Source organism: Eptesicus fuscus, chromosome 19 (assembly GCF_027574615.1).
Source record: "Eptesicus fuscus isolate TK198812 chromosome 19, DD_ASM_mEF_20220401, whole genome shotgun sequence".
Taxonomy (NCBI): Eukaryota; Metazoa; Chordata; class Mammalia; order Chiroptera; family Vespertilionidae; genus Eptesicus; species Eptesicus fuscus.
Genome location: NC_072491.1, coordinates 3243609 through 3262769, shown reverse-complemented (window position 1 = coordinate 3262769; position 19161 = coordinate 3243609). Strand labels below are relative to the sequence as shown.

At 58.3% G+C, this 19161-nt stretch overlaps 1 protein-coding gene across 1 annotated transcript in view; it reads right to left on the bottom strand.

Annotated features, from left to right (window-relative positions):
- ZFAT (zinc finger and AT-hook domain containing) overlaps positions 1-17552 on the bottom strand; it is a 53722-nt gene extending 36170 nt beyond the window's left edge. Inside the window, exons 1-3 of the mRNA XM_054708656.1 lie at positions 17119-17552; positions 4558-4734; positions 127-378 (exon numbers count right to left, since the gene is read on the bottom strand). Coding sequence (XP_054564631.1) covers positions 127-378; positions 4558-4734; positions 17119-17293 — 604 coding nt within the window. The 5' untranslated portion in view covers positions 17294-17552. The remainder of the gene's footprint in view (positions 1-126; positions 379-4557; positions 4735-17118) is intronic.
- Between the last annotated feature and the right edge of the window lie 1609 nt (positions 17553-19161).

Genomic DNA, 19161 nt, shown 5'->3' with positions numbered 1-19161 from the left:
TCCCAGAGGTGAGAGCTGTATAGATACGTGCTCTTTCCAAGGAACGACGGGACCCGGGAAAACGGACGGGAGCCGTGAGAGCTCTCAGAGCGCCCGCCACGCCCGCCGCGCCCGCCGGGCAGTTACCTGCGTCGCCCTCGGCCTCGCCCAGGCTCAGCACGATGATGCAGATGTGCTTGCGCAGCTGGCGCAGGTTGGAGAACTTGCGCGAGCACTTGGGGCACTCCAGGCAGCGGGGGGCCAGGCTGCCGCCCTCCTCCGGGGCCCGCGGAGGGGCCTCGCTCGCACCCACGGCGCTCCCCACCAGCTCCTCCTCGGCGCTGGGCTTCTTCGTGGACCCCTTGGGCCTGCCCCTCTTCCTCTTCGTGACGGACAGCTCTGCGGGGAAAGAGAGGGCAGGATGAGTCACCGGCACCCTGCCGGGCAGACACGCACATCCTGGCGTGGGAATCCGCTCAGTGGCACATCCTATTAGAAACGAGAAGCGTGAGGCTGCAAGCAATACCTTCAGTGCTGACATCGTTGCATCTGCAGGCCGATATACAGGGTGGGGCGAAAGTAGGTTACAGTTGTTCGGATGGAAAAGAATACAATAAATAGTGAATAATAATACAAGAATAAACGGTGTTGCCTGGCCGGTGTGGCTCAGTGGTTGAGCGACAATCTATGAACCAAGAGATGTGCCCTGACTGGTTCCATTCCTGGTCGGGGCACAGGCCCGGGGTGCGGGCTTGATCTCCAGTGGGGGGGCGTGCAGGAGGCAGCTGATCGATGATTCTCTCTCCTCATGGATGTTTCTATCTCTCTATCCTCCTTTCCTCTGTCTCTAAAAATCCATGACTAAACTGCTTCACGTACTCACGCCTGGAAACCCAGCCTGTGTCATCAATGCGTAATGCTGTGACTTGGAAGTCGTTGTAGCAGGACCTCTGCACAGCCTGCTTCTGTGACGAGGGGACCACCAGCCCCCCGTCCCCCTCCCCATTGAGACCCGGCTCAGAAACCACCGAGGACTCCTCTGTACTAAGTCAAGGGTTCTCGGAGGCCACGTAGCTTTTCGTGCTCTGGACGCGTTACACAGCCCGTCCGATTACTTCAAGGCCTCGTAATTATCACAGCCACACTGTTCTGATCCAAAAAGAGAAAACATAATTATAATCTGAAACCACAAGTCAGAGGACTAAAGACCTACTATTTCTCGAGGTTCCCAGCGACCTAGCGAGTTAAATGTCAGGGTCAGGGCTGCTTCAGAGCAAGTTTCAAGTCATTTCACAACTTGTATTTCTTCTGAAATAGCATTTGCTTTCAAGGCATCCGCCTCCAGAATGGAGGTGGGGAGGGGGAGGGGGAGCGCGCCCTGGCCGGTGTGGCTCAGTGGGAGGCGCGTTGTTCCAGGCACCAAGGATCCCAGGGTTGGATGCCAGGTCAGGGCACAGGCCAGGTGTTTGGACTCGATCCCCACTCGGGGGCGGGCAGGAGGCAACCCGTCCTTGTTTCTCTCCCATGGGCATTTCTCTCTCTTCCTCTTCCTTCCTCTCTCTCTCTAAAATCAATAAAAACATTTATAAAAAAGAGAGGGCTGAGCATTGTGCTACGGTGCCGGTGGAGTGGCCCCAGGTCACGTGACTTGGCCAAGCGGGGCCTGGGCACCGCCTGGCTGGCATCCCATCTGAAGGAGGCATCTGTGGCCTGTGTCACCTGAATGAATTACCCCCTGTAATCGTTTTTTTAACATTTGGACAATAATTCATGTCTATGGCCCGAGCTTCTAACAGGGAGAAAGGGGCGAGCAGAGTGCATCTCCACCCCGCCCCACACCCACAGGGTGGAGACCACAGCCCCAGCCAGAGAACAGCCCTCGCAGACCCAGGGCCCGACGCCAGCTGGGGGCAGAGGGGACCCGCCACAGGGTTTTATTTCATCAAAGACAAGGTGAGCGCGAGGAGAGCAGAGCCCCCCGTCATCAAGAGCCTAACAGCGGGAGCCCTCTGTGTGTGTCACTCAAGTCTGCAGGCCTTTCCCGGCCATTATCTCATCTCTTCCTCGTAGAAGCCTTAAGAGGTGGCACGGCCCATGCAATTTTCACCCCAGGAACGGAAACCGCATCCCCAAGGCTGAGCTCCCCACGGCTGAGCTCCCCACGGCTGAGCGACGGCCCGAAGCAGCCGCCCCCGCAGCCTGGATCTGGGTTTCCTCGCTCCCGCCAATTTCCCACGGAGGAATAATATATATATATATTTTATTTATTTATTTATTTTTTTTCCAGAGAGGAAGGGAGAGGGACAGAAAGATAGAAACATCCATGATGAGAGAATCATTGATCAGCTGCCTCCTGCACGCCCCCTACTGGGGGCCAAGCCCACAGCCCGGGCCTGTGCCCTGACTGGGAATTGAGCTGTGACCTCCTGGTTCATAGGTCAATGCTCAGCCACTGAGCACACCAGCTGGGCTGAAAATCTGTACACTTGGATCAACACCTCCCATCCCCCGCCCCCTGGCCACCACCGTTCTGCTCTGTGGTTCCATGAACCCTGCGAGTTTACATTCCATGTGTAAGTGAGACCACACAGGGTCTGTCTCTTGGCGTCTGGCTTATTCTGCTTGGCAGAATGTCCTCCAGATTCGCCCATGTAGCCAAAGGAAGAATCTCCTTGTGTTTTTATGGCTGAATACCGTTCGTGTGTGTGTGTGTGTGTGTGTGAGTGAGTGTGTGTGGCATCTTCCAGACCCACTCATCTCGCCATCGACACTCAGGCGGTTTCCATAGCTCGTCTATTGTGCCGCACACGCAGTGGACACGGGGGGCTGTTATCTGAGAGGCTGATTCCATCTCCTGTGGATACAGGCCCAGCAGAGGGACGGCCGGACCACACGGCGGTCCTGCTTTTCATTTCTCGAGGACCCTCCGTACTGTTTTCCCCACGGCGGCTGCACCAAGGACGTCCCCTCCACGCACACCAGGGGCCCCTCTCCACGCCCTCCCAGCTCCTTGTCGCTCTCCATGCTGCTGACGGCCGTTCCGGCAGGTGCCGGGCGCTGTCCCACGGTGGCGCTGGTTCTCCCTGCCCTGACGATTAGTAAGGGGCACCTTTTATGAGCCTGTCGCCATGTGGACACCATCCTTGGGAAGATGTCTGTTCAGGTCTTGGCCTGTCTTTCTAATTGGGTTATTGGGTAGATCTTGGTGCCCAACACAGACCTCTGTCAGTTGCCCCTTCCAAAGCAGAGCATCAATGTGGACACCAGGGGAGACGTGGCCGTGGACTGCCCGGCGGCGTTCTCGGTGGGGAGAGGACGGGTCTCAGGCCAGGGGGCTGAGACGGCGACGGCGATAGACATGCTGCGTGTCCTCCCCACGTGCCCTGACTGGTCAGTGCTGGGCTCCCAGCGCTCACCTGACGCGCTGACCGCGGCGGAACAGCTCCTCCGATCGTCGCGGCGACTTACCGCTCCATCGGCTGCGCGGCTCTGAGCCCGGGAACGTCGGGGACTCATTAACCACAGCACTTCCTGTCCGAGTCTCCCCTCGGCCTCTGAGTCAGACAGATGATCAATAAGCCAGCCTGCTTATTGGAAACGCGTCTGAATAATTCCCAGGAAAGAGCAACCGGCTCCTTAGTGTGGCCATGACCCCTGGGAGGGGAACCCAGGCCCCCGCCGGGCTTCTGCAGGGGAGACTGGCCGTTCGCTGTCCCCCCACATAAACACAGTTTCGTGGGGGCCTTTTGCCAACGCCTGTTTGCAGCCGCTCCTCCTGTACCGCGTCGGCTCTGTCTGTGGGACCTGGTTACACGGCCTGCACGCTTTCTCTAACCCCCCCACCGGCTGCATCTGATCCCCGCAGCGGGGACGTCCAGGCAGGCACACGGTGTACCCCACCTCGCACACTGACCCCGCCCACGAAGGAGTCTGTGCGGATCAAAGCTTTGGGCAATTTGAATCTGTTTTGTGTATATGGGTGAGTGTGTGTGTGATATGTAGCGTGCATGTTATGCATCATGTATGTTCCAAGAACAGCTCCCCTTTCTGTCCTCTCGGTGCCAGGCGCCATCCGGGAGCTGCGCTGTGTTCTCTGCGTCACCCTCGCAGCCGCCTGCGCCAGGCCAATCTGCCCGCACCTTCCAGTGAGCGAAGGGAGGCCGAGGGGAGCTTCAGGGACCGCAGCTCATGGTGCCAGAGCTTATCTGACGACAGCGCGTGCTTTTTAATCTGCTGGATGGCGCCACCTCCATCCATTCATTCATTCGCTCACTCACTCATTCATTCATTCATTCGTTCGTTCATTCATTCATTCACTCGTTCATCCATCTACTGACCAGGCACCTACAGGCACAGGGAATTCAAACACCATCTTATCTGAGCAGAACTACAACTAGACCGTTACTGTGGCTTCTGGGTTAGATGTTTAGATTTTCCACGTTTCTGTGCCCATCAGACAAAAACCAAGCACCAGACAGAAACCCAGAATCAAAGGATTTGAGAGCAACTCTGCACTATGGTCACAGACACACACATCCGTGGGTGCGGCGCCCCCGCCCAGCACCCCGGCCCCCTTACCGTCTCCGGCTTTGCTTGGGTGGGCGGGTTCGGGTGTACTCAGAGGCCGAAGGGGGATGATGATCTCGTCCACATTAACCCCTTCTTCCGTGTGCTTCTCAGACACGTGGGAGAGGAGCTCCGACTGACTTGGTGAGAACAGGTTACAGCATTTGCACATGAAGATGGCCGGCTTTTCTGTAAGAAGAAACACACACGTTATTTCACCTTCCCAGGAACAATGACCCCTCCCACCCACCTGAGAGAAACCCTGAAGGCTGCCCTTCTGAGCAGTCGCCAGGCTCCAACCCTGCGTCTCTCTCGTGGACACCTGCAGAGCCAGGCAGCTCCCGTCAAACTGCCCGTGGCCGGCTGCCGGAGAAGTCTTCCCCCGTGGTCAGAACTTCGGTCCTTCTGGATCAAGTCCATCACGGACTCCCTGCTGCCCCAATCGGCCCCGCAGCCTAGCTGTCAGTAATGACACGGCAGCGCAAGAACGAGCACGGGGCTTGAAGAATTATATCCAACCTTCAGCTGAACGCACTGCCCTGGCGGCGGGTAGGCATTCTAGCTGCACGCTCTTAAATCAGGGGTAAGAACCGATCAAAGTGGCATTTCTCCAGCGCCAGGACACCGTTCCACCGGCTGGCACGGAAACCAGGAGCAAGAAGGATGGGATCTGTCGCTTTTCTAAGCCACTTACTTCCTGTTTCAAGTGTCATCACCGTCCACAAATGTCTCCCGAGCGTCCATGATGTTCACCCACTGTGAACAGGTAGACGTAACGGGAACAAGTCCCTGATTTCCGAGTCCGATAAAGTAATTATAGGCGCAGGTCAGAATGTTAGATTTAGGATCCAATAACAATGAAGAGCTAGAATTTTTAAGTATTTTGTATTGGCTTTAGAGAGAGGAAGGGAGGGAGAGAGAGAAACCTGGATGAGAGAGAAGCCACAGGGCCACGTGGCCCCAGGCCAGCCCTGTGAGGAGCCGGCTCTGCTTTGCTAACGAGGACCTTTGCTGAAGGGACACCTGCTCAGCCAGGCAGCCCGGGGCCCGGAGGGAGCAGGGCAGAGTGCAGGCACCCCCTCCCTCCCTCCCTCCCGCAGGCCCGCAGCCTGGGACTGCGCCTCCGCCTGGGCCGGTGGGGAGGGAACTGCTCAGAGGCGCTCGCAGAGCAGCGTGCAGACGGCAGAGGCCCGCGCACACGAAGCCAGTGCGGGTAGCTGCCTTCCCAGGTATGAAGGACGATTAATCTGCCGAAAGGCCAACAAAGGAGCTATTTCCCGTGTTAGAGCAGAGAGCAGACGAGTGTGAGGAAAACGGGCCTCCTCTCCCGAACTCTCATCACGCTGGCAGCTAATGTGATGAAGATGCCGCCATGTGGCTGCACTTTTAGGCCCAAGTACCACGCACTCCTCCTTAGCGACAGGGAAGCCCCAAAGTCAGGGTGTGACCACTCGGTCCTGTGAATTACTTACCGGTTTTTAGTCAGCTGCTCTGGGCTGTTAAGAAGGAACATCTTAAAGCAGCTGCCTCAGCAAGTCCTGGCTGCCAACTCTGACTTGCAATCAGCCGGGTCCTGTGACCTCTGACACCCCTCGGTCTGGGGGCCCAGGAACACGTGGGGCCTCCGACCCCGCTCCTCCCTGGAGAAGGTTGTGAACTGGGATGGGCTCCCAGGTCCCAGGAGGTGGGCTGGGCCCCGTGGCCCCTGGGCAGGGTCACTGGGAGCCGGCGGGTCCCCCCCCTTCCCCGGGGCCCGGGAAGCACACGTCCTGGAGCCGGCCTGGTCCTGAGGCCCCCTCCCCAGATCTCAGGATGGAGGGGATGGGATCCAGGAGACTGGCTGTGCACCCCACAGCTTGTGAGCACCTTCCCCACCCGCCGGGTGCGAGCATCACCCAGCCCACCGCCGTCTTCCCGCAACAAGGACGCTGCAGCGTGAGAGAACCGATGGTCGTGGCCGTGCTAAGCCTCCATCAGCAGCCACAGGAGAGAGAGTGCCACATCCTCAGACTATTAAATCACGTTACTCAGAAGCGATCGCTTTTTACAAGTCTCTCCCTTCTCCCCCTGATCCGTACAAATCATCCTCTCTGCTCCGTGGGATTGATTCACTCGAAGGCGAGCTGGGCGCCACAGCCCCGTCCCGTTCCATCGTCTCCCTGGAGGAGAGGGCGGCAGGCCCTCCCAGAGCTGCATTTCCGCTCCCTGTTCTGCGCCCGCCCCGAGGTCATTAAATCCGCGAGAGCTGGCTGCTTCCCACGGGGAGTGGGGATACTGAGCCACACAGAGCCACTCCGCTTCTCGTCCACGAACACTGCGCAGCTCAGCACAATTTAAAACACCTTGTTCCTTTATCTTCGGGGAGAGAGGCTTGGGAGAGGGCCAACCATTTCCTTCCATTTCGTTTATTTTACGGAACTTTTTTTAAAATATATTTTTTTATTGCTTTCAGAGAAGGGAGAGGGAGAGATAGAAACATCCATGATGAGAGAGAATCACTGACCGCTGCTTCCTGCACGCCCCACCCTGGGGATCGAGCCCACAACCCGGGCCTGAGCCCTGACCGGGAATCGAACCGTGACCTCCTGGGTCATAGGTCGACGCTCAACCACGGAGCCACGCCGGCCGGGCTGCTTTACGAACTTTTAACAGCTGTGGACACACCCTGTGTCACGTCACCGTCATCGTCATCGTCACACGTACTGAGAACTTGCTGTGACCAAGTAACGGGATTCGAAGAGGAGGAGGAACGAGAAGGAGCTTAAGTCAGTGACACCCTCCGGCGCGGGCACCCGAGCAAGGCTCCCCCGGGCCTGTGTAACCTTCACAGCCATCCCAAGAAATGGGCTCATGGTGCTTCCTCAAATCCAGGACCTCTGTCTCAGGAGGCCCCGATACACACACCACTAAGAACACCCCCACACAAACAAGGCCCCTCATCACCCACGGGAGGCGCCTCCGGTGGCAGAGATGCTAAGCGCGCGTCCCTGGGTCAGGAAACGCAGCGGCATCTGCGGGTCCAGGCATGGGCTGATGGCCCAGCGCCGGGAGGCGGGCCGAGGACCTGGGAGAGCCCGACGCCCACCCCTGCTCTCTCCTCATAAGGCCCACCCCCACTCGGCACCCTCAACGTCACCCTCCGGCCAGAGCCCCACTTCTGGGTGTATCCCGGCAGGACCCTGCACCCTGACTCCCTGGAGGGAAGGAGGAGAGCATTTTCTGAGTGCAGGGCACTTCCACACTCCTCCTCCCAGGGACCCTGACAGCACCCCTTCCTTAAGACACTAGCGCCCCCTGTCAGCGAGTGGCCGTAATACACTGGTCTTTTTTAATATATTGATTGTTTACAGTGAGGAAGGGAGAGGGATAGAGAGTTAGAAACATCAATGAGAGAGAAACATCGATCAGCTGCCTCCTGCACACCCCCCACTGGGGATGTGCCCTGCAACCAAGGTACATGCCCTTGACCGGAATCGAACCTGGGACCCCTTCAGTCCGCAGGCCGATGCTCTAACCACTGAGCCAAACCGGTGAGGGCCACTGATTTTGTTGGAACAGGACACACAACTACCATTTGCTGAAAACTCGTGACAAATACACGAATCTACACGTGAAACGAGCCCCCGGGGTGTGGCGCCCTCGTGCAGGGCGCAGTCTGCACGGCTGCCCCCCGGCCTGCTGGCACGGCAGCGCGAAGGTGTTATCCAGGTGACGGAGGAGGGAACCGGGACTTCCCTCAGATCAGATCCGGGCCTGTGTGGCGCCAACGCTACGTGGTCACTGAACTCTAGGCAGGAAAGCAGCTGTGGGTGCACGCGTGGATGTGCATGTGCCTACACGAGAACATGCCAACCACATGCCTGCCGCAGGGGAGCACGTGGCGGACGCAGCCCCCCTGTGGCTGAGGCACCTGGGAAGGCGGGCTTCGGGGGAAGGGAGCTGCCATGGTCCCGGGCAGGCAGCATGGCAGAGGCAGGGCCAGGGCAGGGCGGAGCGGGGACTCCAGGCAGGGACTCCAGCGGGGACTCCTGGGGGCCGCAGAGGCGGCCTTGCCCTCAGCCGTGTGTGCAGAGAGGGGAGGGCAAATTCAGGTGAGGCAGGCAACCCAGGTGCCTCTGGAGGAGGCAGCAGCTCCTGGTCCGGGGAGAGCCCACGGGCATGGCAAGCACCCTCCCCCACCCCCCACCCCTGGCCACGAAGAGCCGGATCCAGAACTCCCCATGTGATGCATGGGCCAGCTGAGCGCCGTGCCCAGTACCGAGGGCCCGTGATTAGGGGAGGCCGGGCAGGGAAGGCCAGGGGCTCCCCCAGCTGGACGCCCTGGGAGTCCCACGTGTCGGCCGTGAGAAGGACAAGCTTCCAGTTTCCACGGCTCAGAGTGGCACCCAGCCTCCCGGGGCCGCCCAGCTGCAGGAGAGCCTCAAACTGCCTCCTCTGTTGACCCAGAGCGTCACTGCTGTGACTGCCCCGGACCCCTGCTGTCCTGGGAAGTGCCCAGCAGATGACGGGCCATCATCACCCCAGCACCACCCCATCTTCCCCATTTCAGAGAGCAGAACGCTGGGCACAGAGACGTTCATGAATGGCCAAGGAGCCCAGCCAGATAAAAGTCCACACTTGACCCAGTTGACCTTCCAAGCTGACCGCATCTCTGCCCGCCCGCCCGCCCGCCCACCCACCCACCCGGCGGCCAGCACCGTGCCAGGGGAAAATGCCTATTTCCTGGAACAGGCGAGCAGGTCCCTGTGAGGAATGCAAGCCTTGGTCCCCAATCTGTAGCTGGCGTCCTGGTCACAGAGACATTTCAAACAGGTAATTACACTAAGAAGGGCAGCTACTGCAAAGGGGCCTTCGCTCCCCGCCTGTAATGATTTACTGCAGCGACTCACCGCAGGCAGCAGGGAGCCGGAGAGCGGGAGTGCCGGGCGGGGACGCTATCCACTCACCCACAGCAAACAGCTTTTTTAGGGAAAATACAAACAAACAAAAACACCACCACCGAAAGCACAGGGCCCTCATTCATTCACGGGCGGGCACCATACACGTGCTAGCGGTGCCCTCTGGTGGCCGACCGGGGCACTACACCCTGCACTCACTACATGTTAAGTCATCAATTTTTTAATTTTCACTTTTGTTACTCTTCATCCAAGGATATCTTTCCATTGATCTTTTACGGAGAGTGGAAGAGAGAGGGAACGACAGAAACATCGATGTGAGAGAAACACATCGATTGGTTGCCTCCTGCGCGTGCCCTGAACAGGGCCCGGGCCGGGGAGGAGCCTGCAACCGGGGTATGTGCCCTTGACCCGAATCAGACCCAGGACCCTCCAGTCTGCAAGCTGACGCTCTATCCACTGAGCCACACCAGCTATGGCAGTCATATCAATTGTTAAAAAAGTACAGGGGGACGTTTGAAGTAGGAGATATTGGGGGAACAGATTCTGATTCGTAGGTGAATCTTTTTTTTTTTAAATATATTTTATTGATTTGTTTTTTTTTACAGAGAGGAAGGGAGAGGGATAGAGTCAGAAACATCGATGAGAGAGAAACATCGATCAGCTGCCTCCTGCACACCTCCTACTGGGGATGTGCCCGCAACCAAGGTACATGCCCCTGACCGGAATCGAACCCAGGACCCTTCAGTCCACAGGCCGACGCTCTATCCACTGAGCCAAACTGGTCAGGACTCGTAGGTGAATCTTATTTGAAACGACACGGCGGGTGAGAGGAGGCCCTGAGGCCCAGACCAGAGCCCACCTGAGCCCCAGCAGCCCTGAGTCCCTGACACAGGTACTTGGCCCTTGCAGCTTCCGTGTCCGCATCTGCACAGTGCTGGCGGGGGGGGGAGGGGTGCGGGACACTGTGAATGCCATGTGTCACTCAGTGACCTCCCAGAAGTGACCTGAGTCAGTCCCCGGGGCCCAACCCCCGACTGGCTCGCCTCCAGTGCCGGGGATACTGTGTGAGCCTCTGAACACCCTTCGGCCTCCCTTTTCCCTCTGAGAGATGAGGGGCCCTGGCAGAAGTGGACCTGGTCTTCCGGCCTCATCCAGAGGCTAATGTGCAGACAGATGGTCAGCGTCACCTGGACCCACACAAGGACGTGGGCACCCACCTCCCTACAGCCTGGAGGGGCCCCTATGCACCTGTCCTCCCACCCCCACCCCCACCCCCAAATAATCCCCATGGTGCCCCCCCCCCCGCTGGGAGGCTCAGGGCAGCAGTCCCAGTAAGTGCACGCCCTACTATGTGGCATTATCATCACGCCTCTCATAAAATGCCGACGAGCGCGCCAGCTTCCACAGCTCACCGAGTTTTATTTTATTAAAAGCAAGAACGGGATTAACCGCGTAACGGAGACATGCTGGGAGCCGCTGTGACTGAGGCGGCCCGCTGTGGCACTTCCACTTCGGGCATCCACACTTCCTCCTCTGCAGCGCGGCATCCTTCCCTTCAGCTGTTTTCCAGGCGCTCCCGGGGCCCGGGCAGTGAGCAGGCTCACACTGAGCCCGGCACCGCCGAAGGGAAACACCCCGAACCCTCCGGTCAGCAGGAGCAGCCCCCGTTCGCTGAGAGCCAGCAGGACCCAGCAGGTGTGCGCTCAGCTCTGAGGACGTGGGAAGCCCCCCCGCCCCCGCCCCCCGGCCACGTGCAGCCTTCGGTCATCACGGCTGCCTCTACAGTGAACACGCCTCTGGGATCACGTCCATGTGAAAAACAAAATGTGCTGCCGACCGGCGTGGCTCGGTGGTTGAGCATTGACCAATGAACCAGGAGGTCATGGTTCGATTCCCGGTTGGGGCACATGCCCAGGTGGCGAGCTGGATCCCCAGTGGGGGGCCTGCAGGAGGCAGCCTATCAGTGAGTCTCTCTCATCATTGATGTTCCTCTCTCTCTCACTCTCCCTTCCTCTCGGAAATAAAAAAAAAAAATATATATATATATATATATATATATATATATGTATATGTATATATATATATATACACACACACACACACACATATATATATATATTTCTAAATGTGCTAATAGGGTAGTGAAGACCTGGGTGGGGGGCAGGGACTGGGAGAAAGGGGGTAAAGAGGGGGAAATGGGAGACATCTGTAATACTATCAACAATAAAAAGTATATTTTTTTTAAAAATAAATAATATTTTTATGTGCTAAGTCCTCTCCCGCTGTACAGTGGATGTGAGGGGACTGCGGTGCCCACGGCCAGCCCCGGGTTTCCAGGGCCGCTGTCTGCGCTTCTTTCAGGCCCTCTGTGCGGCTGACCGCCTCCCTCCTCGCTGCTGAAGGTGAAGGCTGGAAACTTGGCCCTTGCCGCCCAGAGTCCCTGCCCCCACGGCTAGCGCAGAGCAGCAGCGGACACATTTCCACTCGTGACGGTCACGGCTCGGCAGCCGGCTGTGTGTCCTGGGCTCCGGGGGTCGTCCTCGAAGGAGACAGAGTAACAGCCGGGGGGGGGGGGGGGGGGGGGGGGCGGCTGCAGGCAGAGGTCAGAGACGTGCAGACCCATCTGCGAACTTTAAAGGAAAGGCTGAGACCGGCCTCGGCTCTGAAGTGTTCTGAGCGTGAACATTAATTCTAGGAGGAAGAACTGCCTTTAATATTCAGACCTGCCGAAGGTCCTTCCACATTCCAGAAGAGACCTTCCAATTCAAGCGAGAAGAGCCGCGGGGAAGGAGACTCCGCAGACGCCCCCGGCCACCACGCAGCCACCAGCCCGCTCCCTCTTCCTGGGGCTAAGACATGACCTCAGCATTAGGTGTACTTTCCAGACACCTGAGCTGTTCTTTCTGATCAGGGGAAAAGTAACTTTAACTTATGTGCATTAATCTCACAATTCAACATTTAACGAATGTGCAATATAAATCACACACTGAGCTAGCAACGAATAAGGCACAGACCCGCCCTCCAGGAACATAAATAATTTTGTTCCTGAGAATAACTTAAAGTGCCGGTTTTTTGTGGGTTTCTTATACTAGTGCCCCGCTGCACGGATTTGTGCACATTGAAAGGAAACTAATCAGAAGGTGGCCGGCGGGGCGGGGCGGGGCGAGACGGGTTGGACATGCCCTGGAGACAACCTCCCGCAGTCCCTCCCCGACTGGCCGCACCTGGAGTGGCACTGTGGCTAGAAGGGCATCTGCGGAGTGAGCGGGGTCCCTCCAGCATGTGGGGTCCCTCGGCCTGGCCTGCGGAGATCGGGCTGAAACCAGCTCTCAGACATCCCCCAAGGGGTCCCGGAGTGCGAGAGGGCACTCTGCAAAGCTGCTGTCATACAGGGTGTGGAACGCAAACACAAGTGTGCAGTAACCAGATTCGGGTGACAGTGCCCCAGCAACAACATAACCCACGGCCGAAGGTGGAATTGCGTGGCCCCTCGAGGAATCGGGCTCCCTCCTCTCTGGTTTTGGGGTGCGTCACCCAAGAACCGCCACTGCCAAGTCACTGCAGCTCGGCAGCTCCTGCATTGAGTGTCTGCCCCTTGGTGGTCAGTGCGCATCTTAGCAACCGGTCGGACACTTAGCATGTTAGCCTTTTATATGCATAGAAGATATTTTTTATTGATTTCAGAGAGGAAGGGAGAGGGAGAGAGAGATAGAAACATCAAGGATGAGAATCAATGATCAGCTGCCTCCTACATGCCCCACACTGGGGATCAAGCCCACAATCTGAGCATGTGCCCTGACCAGGAACTGAACCCTCACCTCCTGGTTCATAGGTCGACACTTAACCGCTGAGCCACGCCAACTGGGCAAGTGATCGCAGTCGTATTTGTGGTCTAACTTCATAGGCTGTTGCCTTAGAAGGGGTGGAGAGGTAGTAGGTCCAGCCTCCCGGCCAGTTTCTGGGGCTGCTGAGGGGGGAAGACAGGTAGCCCCCTCACCCTCACCCTCACCCTCACCCTCACCCAGGTGGGCAGCCCCCACTGATGTTCACAAGTTCAGGCAGCCGCCCTTCTCCCAGACCCGGCTCCGCTAGGGCAGCTGTGGCAGACCCACCAGGCCAGCTCCCCCACAGCCCAGCACCACAAGCGTCTGCAGGCCTCGCTCTCCTGCTCGCGCCTGGGGCCAGCACCCAGGCCTCAGCCAGGCTGGGCAGGCCCCTGGCTCCGCGGTGCCCGCAGCCCCCCTCCAGCTCACAGCCCCACCTCTGCAGACAGGGGTGTCTCCCGGGTGACCTGCAGCAGGTCCAGTCACAGGTGCGTCCCCCAGTGGGAAAGAGAGGGCAGCGGAGAACCCGCCTCTGGCCCAGCTCGGAGCTGCGCGCTGGAACTCTGCACAGCGGAGAGGACCGGCAGGGGCCTGCGCTCTGCCCATCGCACTCGTTCTTCCCGTTCGGGAGCCTGACTGCTGACTCGGCTCCTACCTCACTTTCTCAGAGGCCGTTCTTCGACCCCTCCCACAGCAGTTAGGTCCCCTTCCTGTCCCCCGGCCCCGTTCACCTTAGGAGAAACCGCCACCCTCTGTAATCCCGTATTTAATGGTGTTTAATCTGCCTCCCCTAAAAGATGATACGCTCCAAAGCCATCCATACCATTTAATGGAAAATACAGTCAAAAGCTCAAAGAGCTCGATGATGACTGCAATAAAGACATTCACGGTCAACAGAGAAATGTGCGTGGGTTCAATGCCCAGTAGGGGGCGTGCAGGAGGCAGCTGATGGATGATTCTCTCTCATCACTAATGTTTCTATCCCTCTCCCTTCCTCTCTCTGAAATCAATAAAAACTTATTTTTTAATAAATTAATTTTTAAAGGTGAAATAGAAGTGACTATAAAAAGCATTCCTATTTTATTCTTAATTTCAAAGAGAAAGCTTTCATTGTATCACCAATAAATATGTTTTCTATAGGATTTTTATTTTTTTATTTTTCAATTACAGTTGACATTCAGTATTATTTCATTTCCGTTTCAGGCACGCAGCATATGGTTGGACATTTATTTAACTCACGAAGCGTTCTCCCCGATAAGTCTGGTACCCACCTGGCACCTTGCATAGCTATTGAATGTTATGACTATTCTCCCTGTGCTTACTTCCAAGTTGAGAACTTTCACCTTTGCCCTTAAAGGAAGCACTTTGCGGCTTCTCTGTGGCGCATCCGAATTGCCAGCTTCACTGCTCTTGCCCTTTGGGGCCGTTCTCATGAACACCCCCACTGGGACACCCCGACAGTCGATCTGGTCACCGGGGTGCTACGGAGGGAGTAGCAGGGAGACGTGGGTGGACCAAGGGGTCACTCACAGACCGAGCGGGAGAGTCCATCACGCTACTCAGAACGGTGCACAATTTAACTCACGAGTTGTTAATTTCTGGAATTTTCCCTTTCATATTTTTGGATCACGGTGCGATGGCCATGGGTAGGTAACTGAAACCATTAAAATCGAAACCGCGGATAAGCGGGGGACTGTTGTAATTAACTATTAAGCTCTAGCCCGGCCGGTGTGGCTCAGTGGTTGAGTGACGACTCATGAACCAAGAGGTCACGGGTTCGATTCCTGGTCAGGGCACATGCCCAGATTGCGAGCGTGTAGGAGGCAGCTGGGATTACCGAGGACGGTGGTCAGCAAACTGTGGCTCGCGAGCCACATGCGGCTCTTGGGCCCCGTGAGTGTGGCTCTTCCACAAAATACCACGGCCTGGGCGAGTCTATTTTGAAGAAGTGGCGTTAGAAGAAGTTTAAGTTTAAAAAATGTGGCTCTCAAAAGAAATGTCAATCGTTGTACTGTTTATATTTGGCTCTGTTGGCTGATGAGTTTGCCGACCACTGGTCTAGGGAGAGAAAGAACAGTAACGGGGAAACCCCTCTGCCAGGCACATGGCAGCAGGAGCCAAGGGGGCAGCCACGAAGGGGAGGGGTCGCATCTGGGAAAGGCCTGCCTGGGTAGGGGCGGGCCGGCACAAGCCACAAAGGGTTCGGAAAGCGACTGGTCAGTGCGAAAGAGCTGGTCCTCCCCAAGCCCAAGGTAAGGTCATAAGCTTAACAAAGGCCCCTCCCTCCGGAACACGTGTTCACCTGCCCCGGCGTCCACGCAGTTTTCTCTCCGTAGCCGCCCCGCAGGCCTGGCAGCGGCTGCACCGACACCGGCTCCACCTGTGGGCTCAGCGCAAGCCTGGGTGCGGGAGCACAGCGGCGGCCGGGGCGCAGCAGGGAGCACGGACTAAGCCAGCCAGGTGGGGGCACAGACGGGGCTGGACTCAGCTCTGGCCTGGGCGGAAGTCATGGCACAGAAGTTCTGGGCCCGGCCCTGCCTCTGGGCTGAGGAGGACCGTCGTGGCGAGGAGCTGAACCCCCTGGCGCGGATGAGACACAGCCTCGGGGCACCTGGGGCAGTCTTTCATTTCTGCCCCAGTAAGTCTTGTGTGTGTGTGTGTGTGTGTGTATTGATTTGAGAGAGAAACATTGATGAGAGAGAATCATTGATCGGCTGCCTCCTGCACCCCGCTACTGGGGATCAAGCCTGCAACCCAGGCATGTGCCCTTGACAGGAACTGAACCCAGGACCCTTCAGTCCGCAGGCGGACATTCTATCCACTGAGCCACACCGGCTGGGGCTCTGCCCCAGGAAATCTGACCAGGACACCACCCCCCCCCCATGCCTGGGTCTCTTGACTCCGTGGAGGAGCCCTATTTCCACCGGCAACACCTTGACCGTGACTCTAAACACGAGCCAGGATGCAGTCACCCCATCCCAACCACGTCCCTACCTCGGGCTGTCTTTCCAGCCCCTCTGGTCTGTGCCCGCCGCCAAGCCCTATTCCTGCCGTGCCCCTCACGTGGGCACTTCCCACATGGCCTCCGCCTAGAGAACAAAGGCTGGACTCCATCGAGAATGCCGAGAACCCGCTTCTGCCGGGAAGCCAGAAACCAGAGAGGGCTGCCTGGAGGAGGTGGCATGGGAGCTCAACGACGGGGAACAAGGCCCCCGCAGACCTGGGCAGCAGGTGGAGAGTAAATGCCAACTTATCACGGCGTGTCACCAGGTCACCAGTTGCAAGGCCAGTCCCTCGCGTTTACTGCATCCTCCGGTGACTAGTAGGACCCAAAGGCGCTCTTCCTCAGCAGCTCAGCTGAACTCTGTCCCTTCCAGGCGTCCTGGCCGAGTACGCGGGTCTAAAGGTGCTACCCACTTCACAGAGGAGGAAACTGAGGCCAGGCAAGACCGAGGCTCAGCCACAAGGCCAAAGAGTTGGCAGCGCCTGGACTCGAACCGCCCGCCCACGTGGCCACCGGATCCGTCGCTGGCGCGTGCCCCAGCCCCGCCCGTTGCCCTGGAAACGGCTCGCGCACGCGCAAACACTGCCTCCCCGCTTCCGCCAGCACCCTTGTTACATATTCTTTTTTTTTTTTTTTTAATAAAAAAGCCCGAGGCGGCGGGATACTGCCAGCGACGGAGCGTGCCGTCGAAGGACGCCGCTACGTGCGCTCCCCGCCCCAGGACGCGGATCCCTCCGCCGCCCCGCGGCCGCCGCGCTTCTTCCGGGCCCCCAGCCGCAGGCGGCCTCGCGCCGCGCCCCACCCCCACCTCCCCTCCACCCCCACCCCCAGCCCCAGCCCCGCTCACCTGCCGCTCGCGTCTCCATGGCAACGCCCCCACCGCGGAGGAAAAAAAAAGCCTGGGGCTCTTCCGGGCCCCCTCCCGTGCCCACCGACAAAGCGGGGCGCCCCGCCGACGCTTCGGTTTTTATTTTTATTTTTTTAAGAAAAGAGCCGGCGAGGTTATGGCGAATCTGCGGCATCCAACATGGCGGCTGGAGTCTTCGCCCTCCTCCTCCCGGGCGGCTGACGCCGGCGTGGCGGACGTCCGCCCCGGAGGACCCGCCCCCGGCGCCGAGCGCGGCGAGGGCGGCGAGGGCTACTGCGCATGCTCGCGCCAGAGGCCGCGCTTTGCATCCGGTTCCGCAGATTCCGCCGCTCCGCGTTTTGAACCCCTCCAGGGGAGCGGCTGTCGGAGGCCTGGAGTGCGGATCCCGGGATTCGGAGCCTTCCCAGCTCTGCTGCCGGCCAGCCAGTGCTCCCCCCGCCTGGTGTGGGGCGGCGGCCCGGACACCCGGACACGGAAAGAGCCTTCAGAGTTGGTGTCCCAGTTCTGCCCTTGACTAACTAATCGGGGCAGCGAGTCAACTCTGCTCGGTCCCAGTTCACCAGTGTGTCCATTGGGTGAACTTCAAGGGAACCATACACGGAAGCCAGTGGTTCCCCAAGTGGATGCTTTCGGCTGGAGGGACCGGACCCGGACCGGATGGAGTCCACGCAGACGGGACTCACCTGGGCCACCTGGGACCGTCTCCTCGCCACCCTCCTGGCTGCCTTGCAGAAAGGCTCAGCTGGGGGTGAGCGCACCTCTGACACCCCCCCTTCCCCTGCTGCTGGCTCACACGCGCCTTCTGCAGGCAACAGGGTCTAGTTGAGATGCAGTCACCTTGTCTTCATGCTGGTGGTTTGTTGTGTGGTGTGTTTTACCCCAGTTACCCGCACACCCTCCCCGCAAAGCGCCAAGTCCAAGGTCGTGGTTGGCCCTGCCACGTCTTTCAGGTCTCTGCTCTAATGACACCTCCAAGGGGTCCCCCCATCACCCCCTCTAGAGGAACCCTCCTCGGTCACTTGGTCTCTTCTACGTAGGGTCTGTCACTGTCTCTCGCTGGCTTTTCTCAATGGCTGGCCTTTGTCCCTCGTGGCCACCCTTTAGCCCCAGAAACGAACTGAGTCTGACTTGACAGCTATTTGTTAAAGAAATGAATGCGTTTGTGCTGCTTGTATTGTTGAGGTTACCTTCCGTTCCTAACAAATGATGGTGTGTGTGTGTGTGTGTGTGTGTGTGTGTGTGTGTGTTCCGCTCATGGTAGTAATATAAAGTTTTCTTTTTAAATACATTTCTTTTAAATTACTCAACTTAAAATGGTAGACGTGTTGCAGACAAGGCAGAAAAAAGTAGGAGAGAGAAGGTTGGGAAACGCTGGCTTATTTTTATGGTGGAAGGAGCTCCCCTGTTGCTGCTCAGTTTGGGGAAATGCCCCCTCGGACCCTGGGACCGCCCTGCGGCTGCTCTGCCCGCACGTGCCCTGCAGCCCCACACCCGTCACACTCACTGTGGGCACAGCCCTCTCCCCGAGCTGCCCGAGCACAGGAGAAGCCTGACCTGGGGGCTTTGTCACCCCGCTCCCCCACGCCCCCCCAGTGCTGCTGAGCGAGCCCACCCACTCCCTGTTTGCAGCAGCCTCACTCGAGCTGGTGCCACGACTTCTCGGAGCCTTTCTGCCTTGTTCCTTCATTCCATTCTTGGGACCTAAGGAGTCATTCTGAGGCCCCGCATTTGCCCATCAAATATACGCCCAGAGGAACCCCTCTGCCTCCCTTCATGCCACCCGCCCAGCACCGGAGGGGTTGGCGCTGCGCTGGGAGATGGGCACCCCGGTGCAGAGGCGGGAAGGCGTGTGCAGAGCGGGGCTGTGCTTGCTGAGCTCAACAGCAAGTCCACGAAGACCCCGGGGTGGCCTGGGCGCTCCACGCCCCGTGCTCTTCCCGCAGGACCGCCTCGCCGGCTGGGATGTCCCCCGGTCACCCACACACACCCCGCAAGCGCCAGATCCAGGGTAACGGGAGGGCT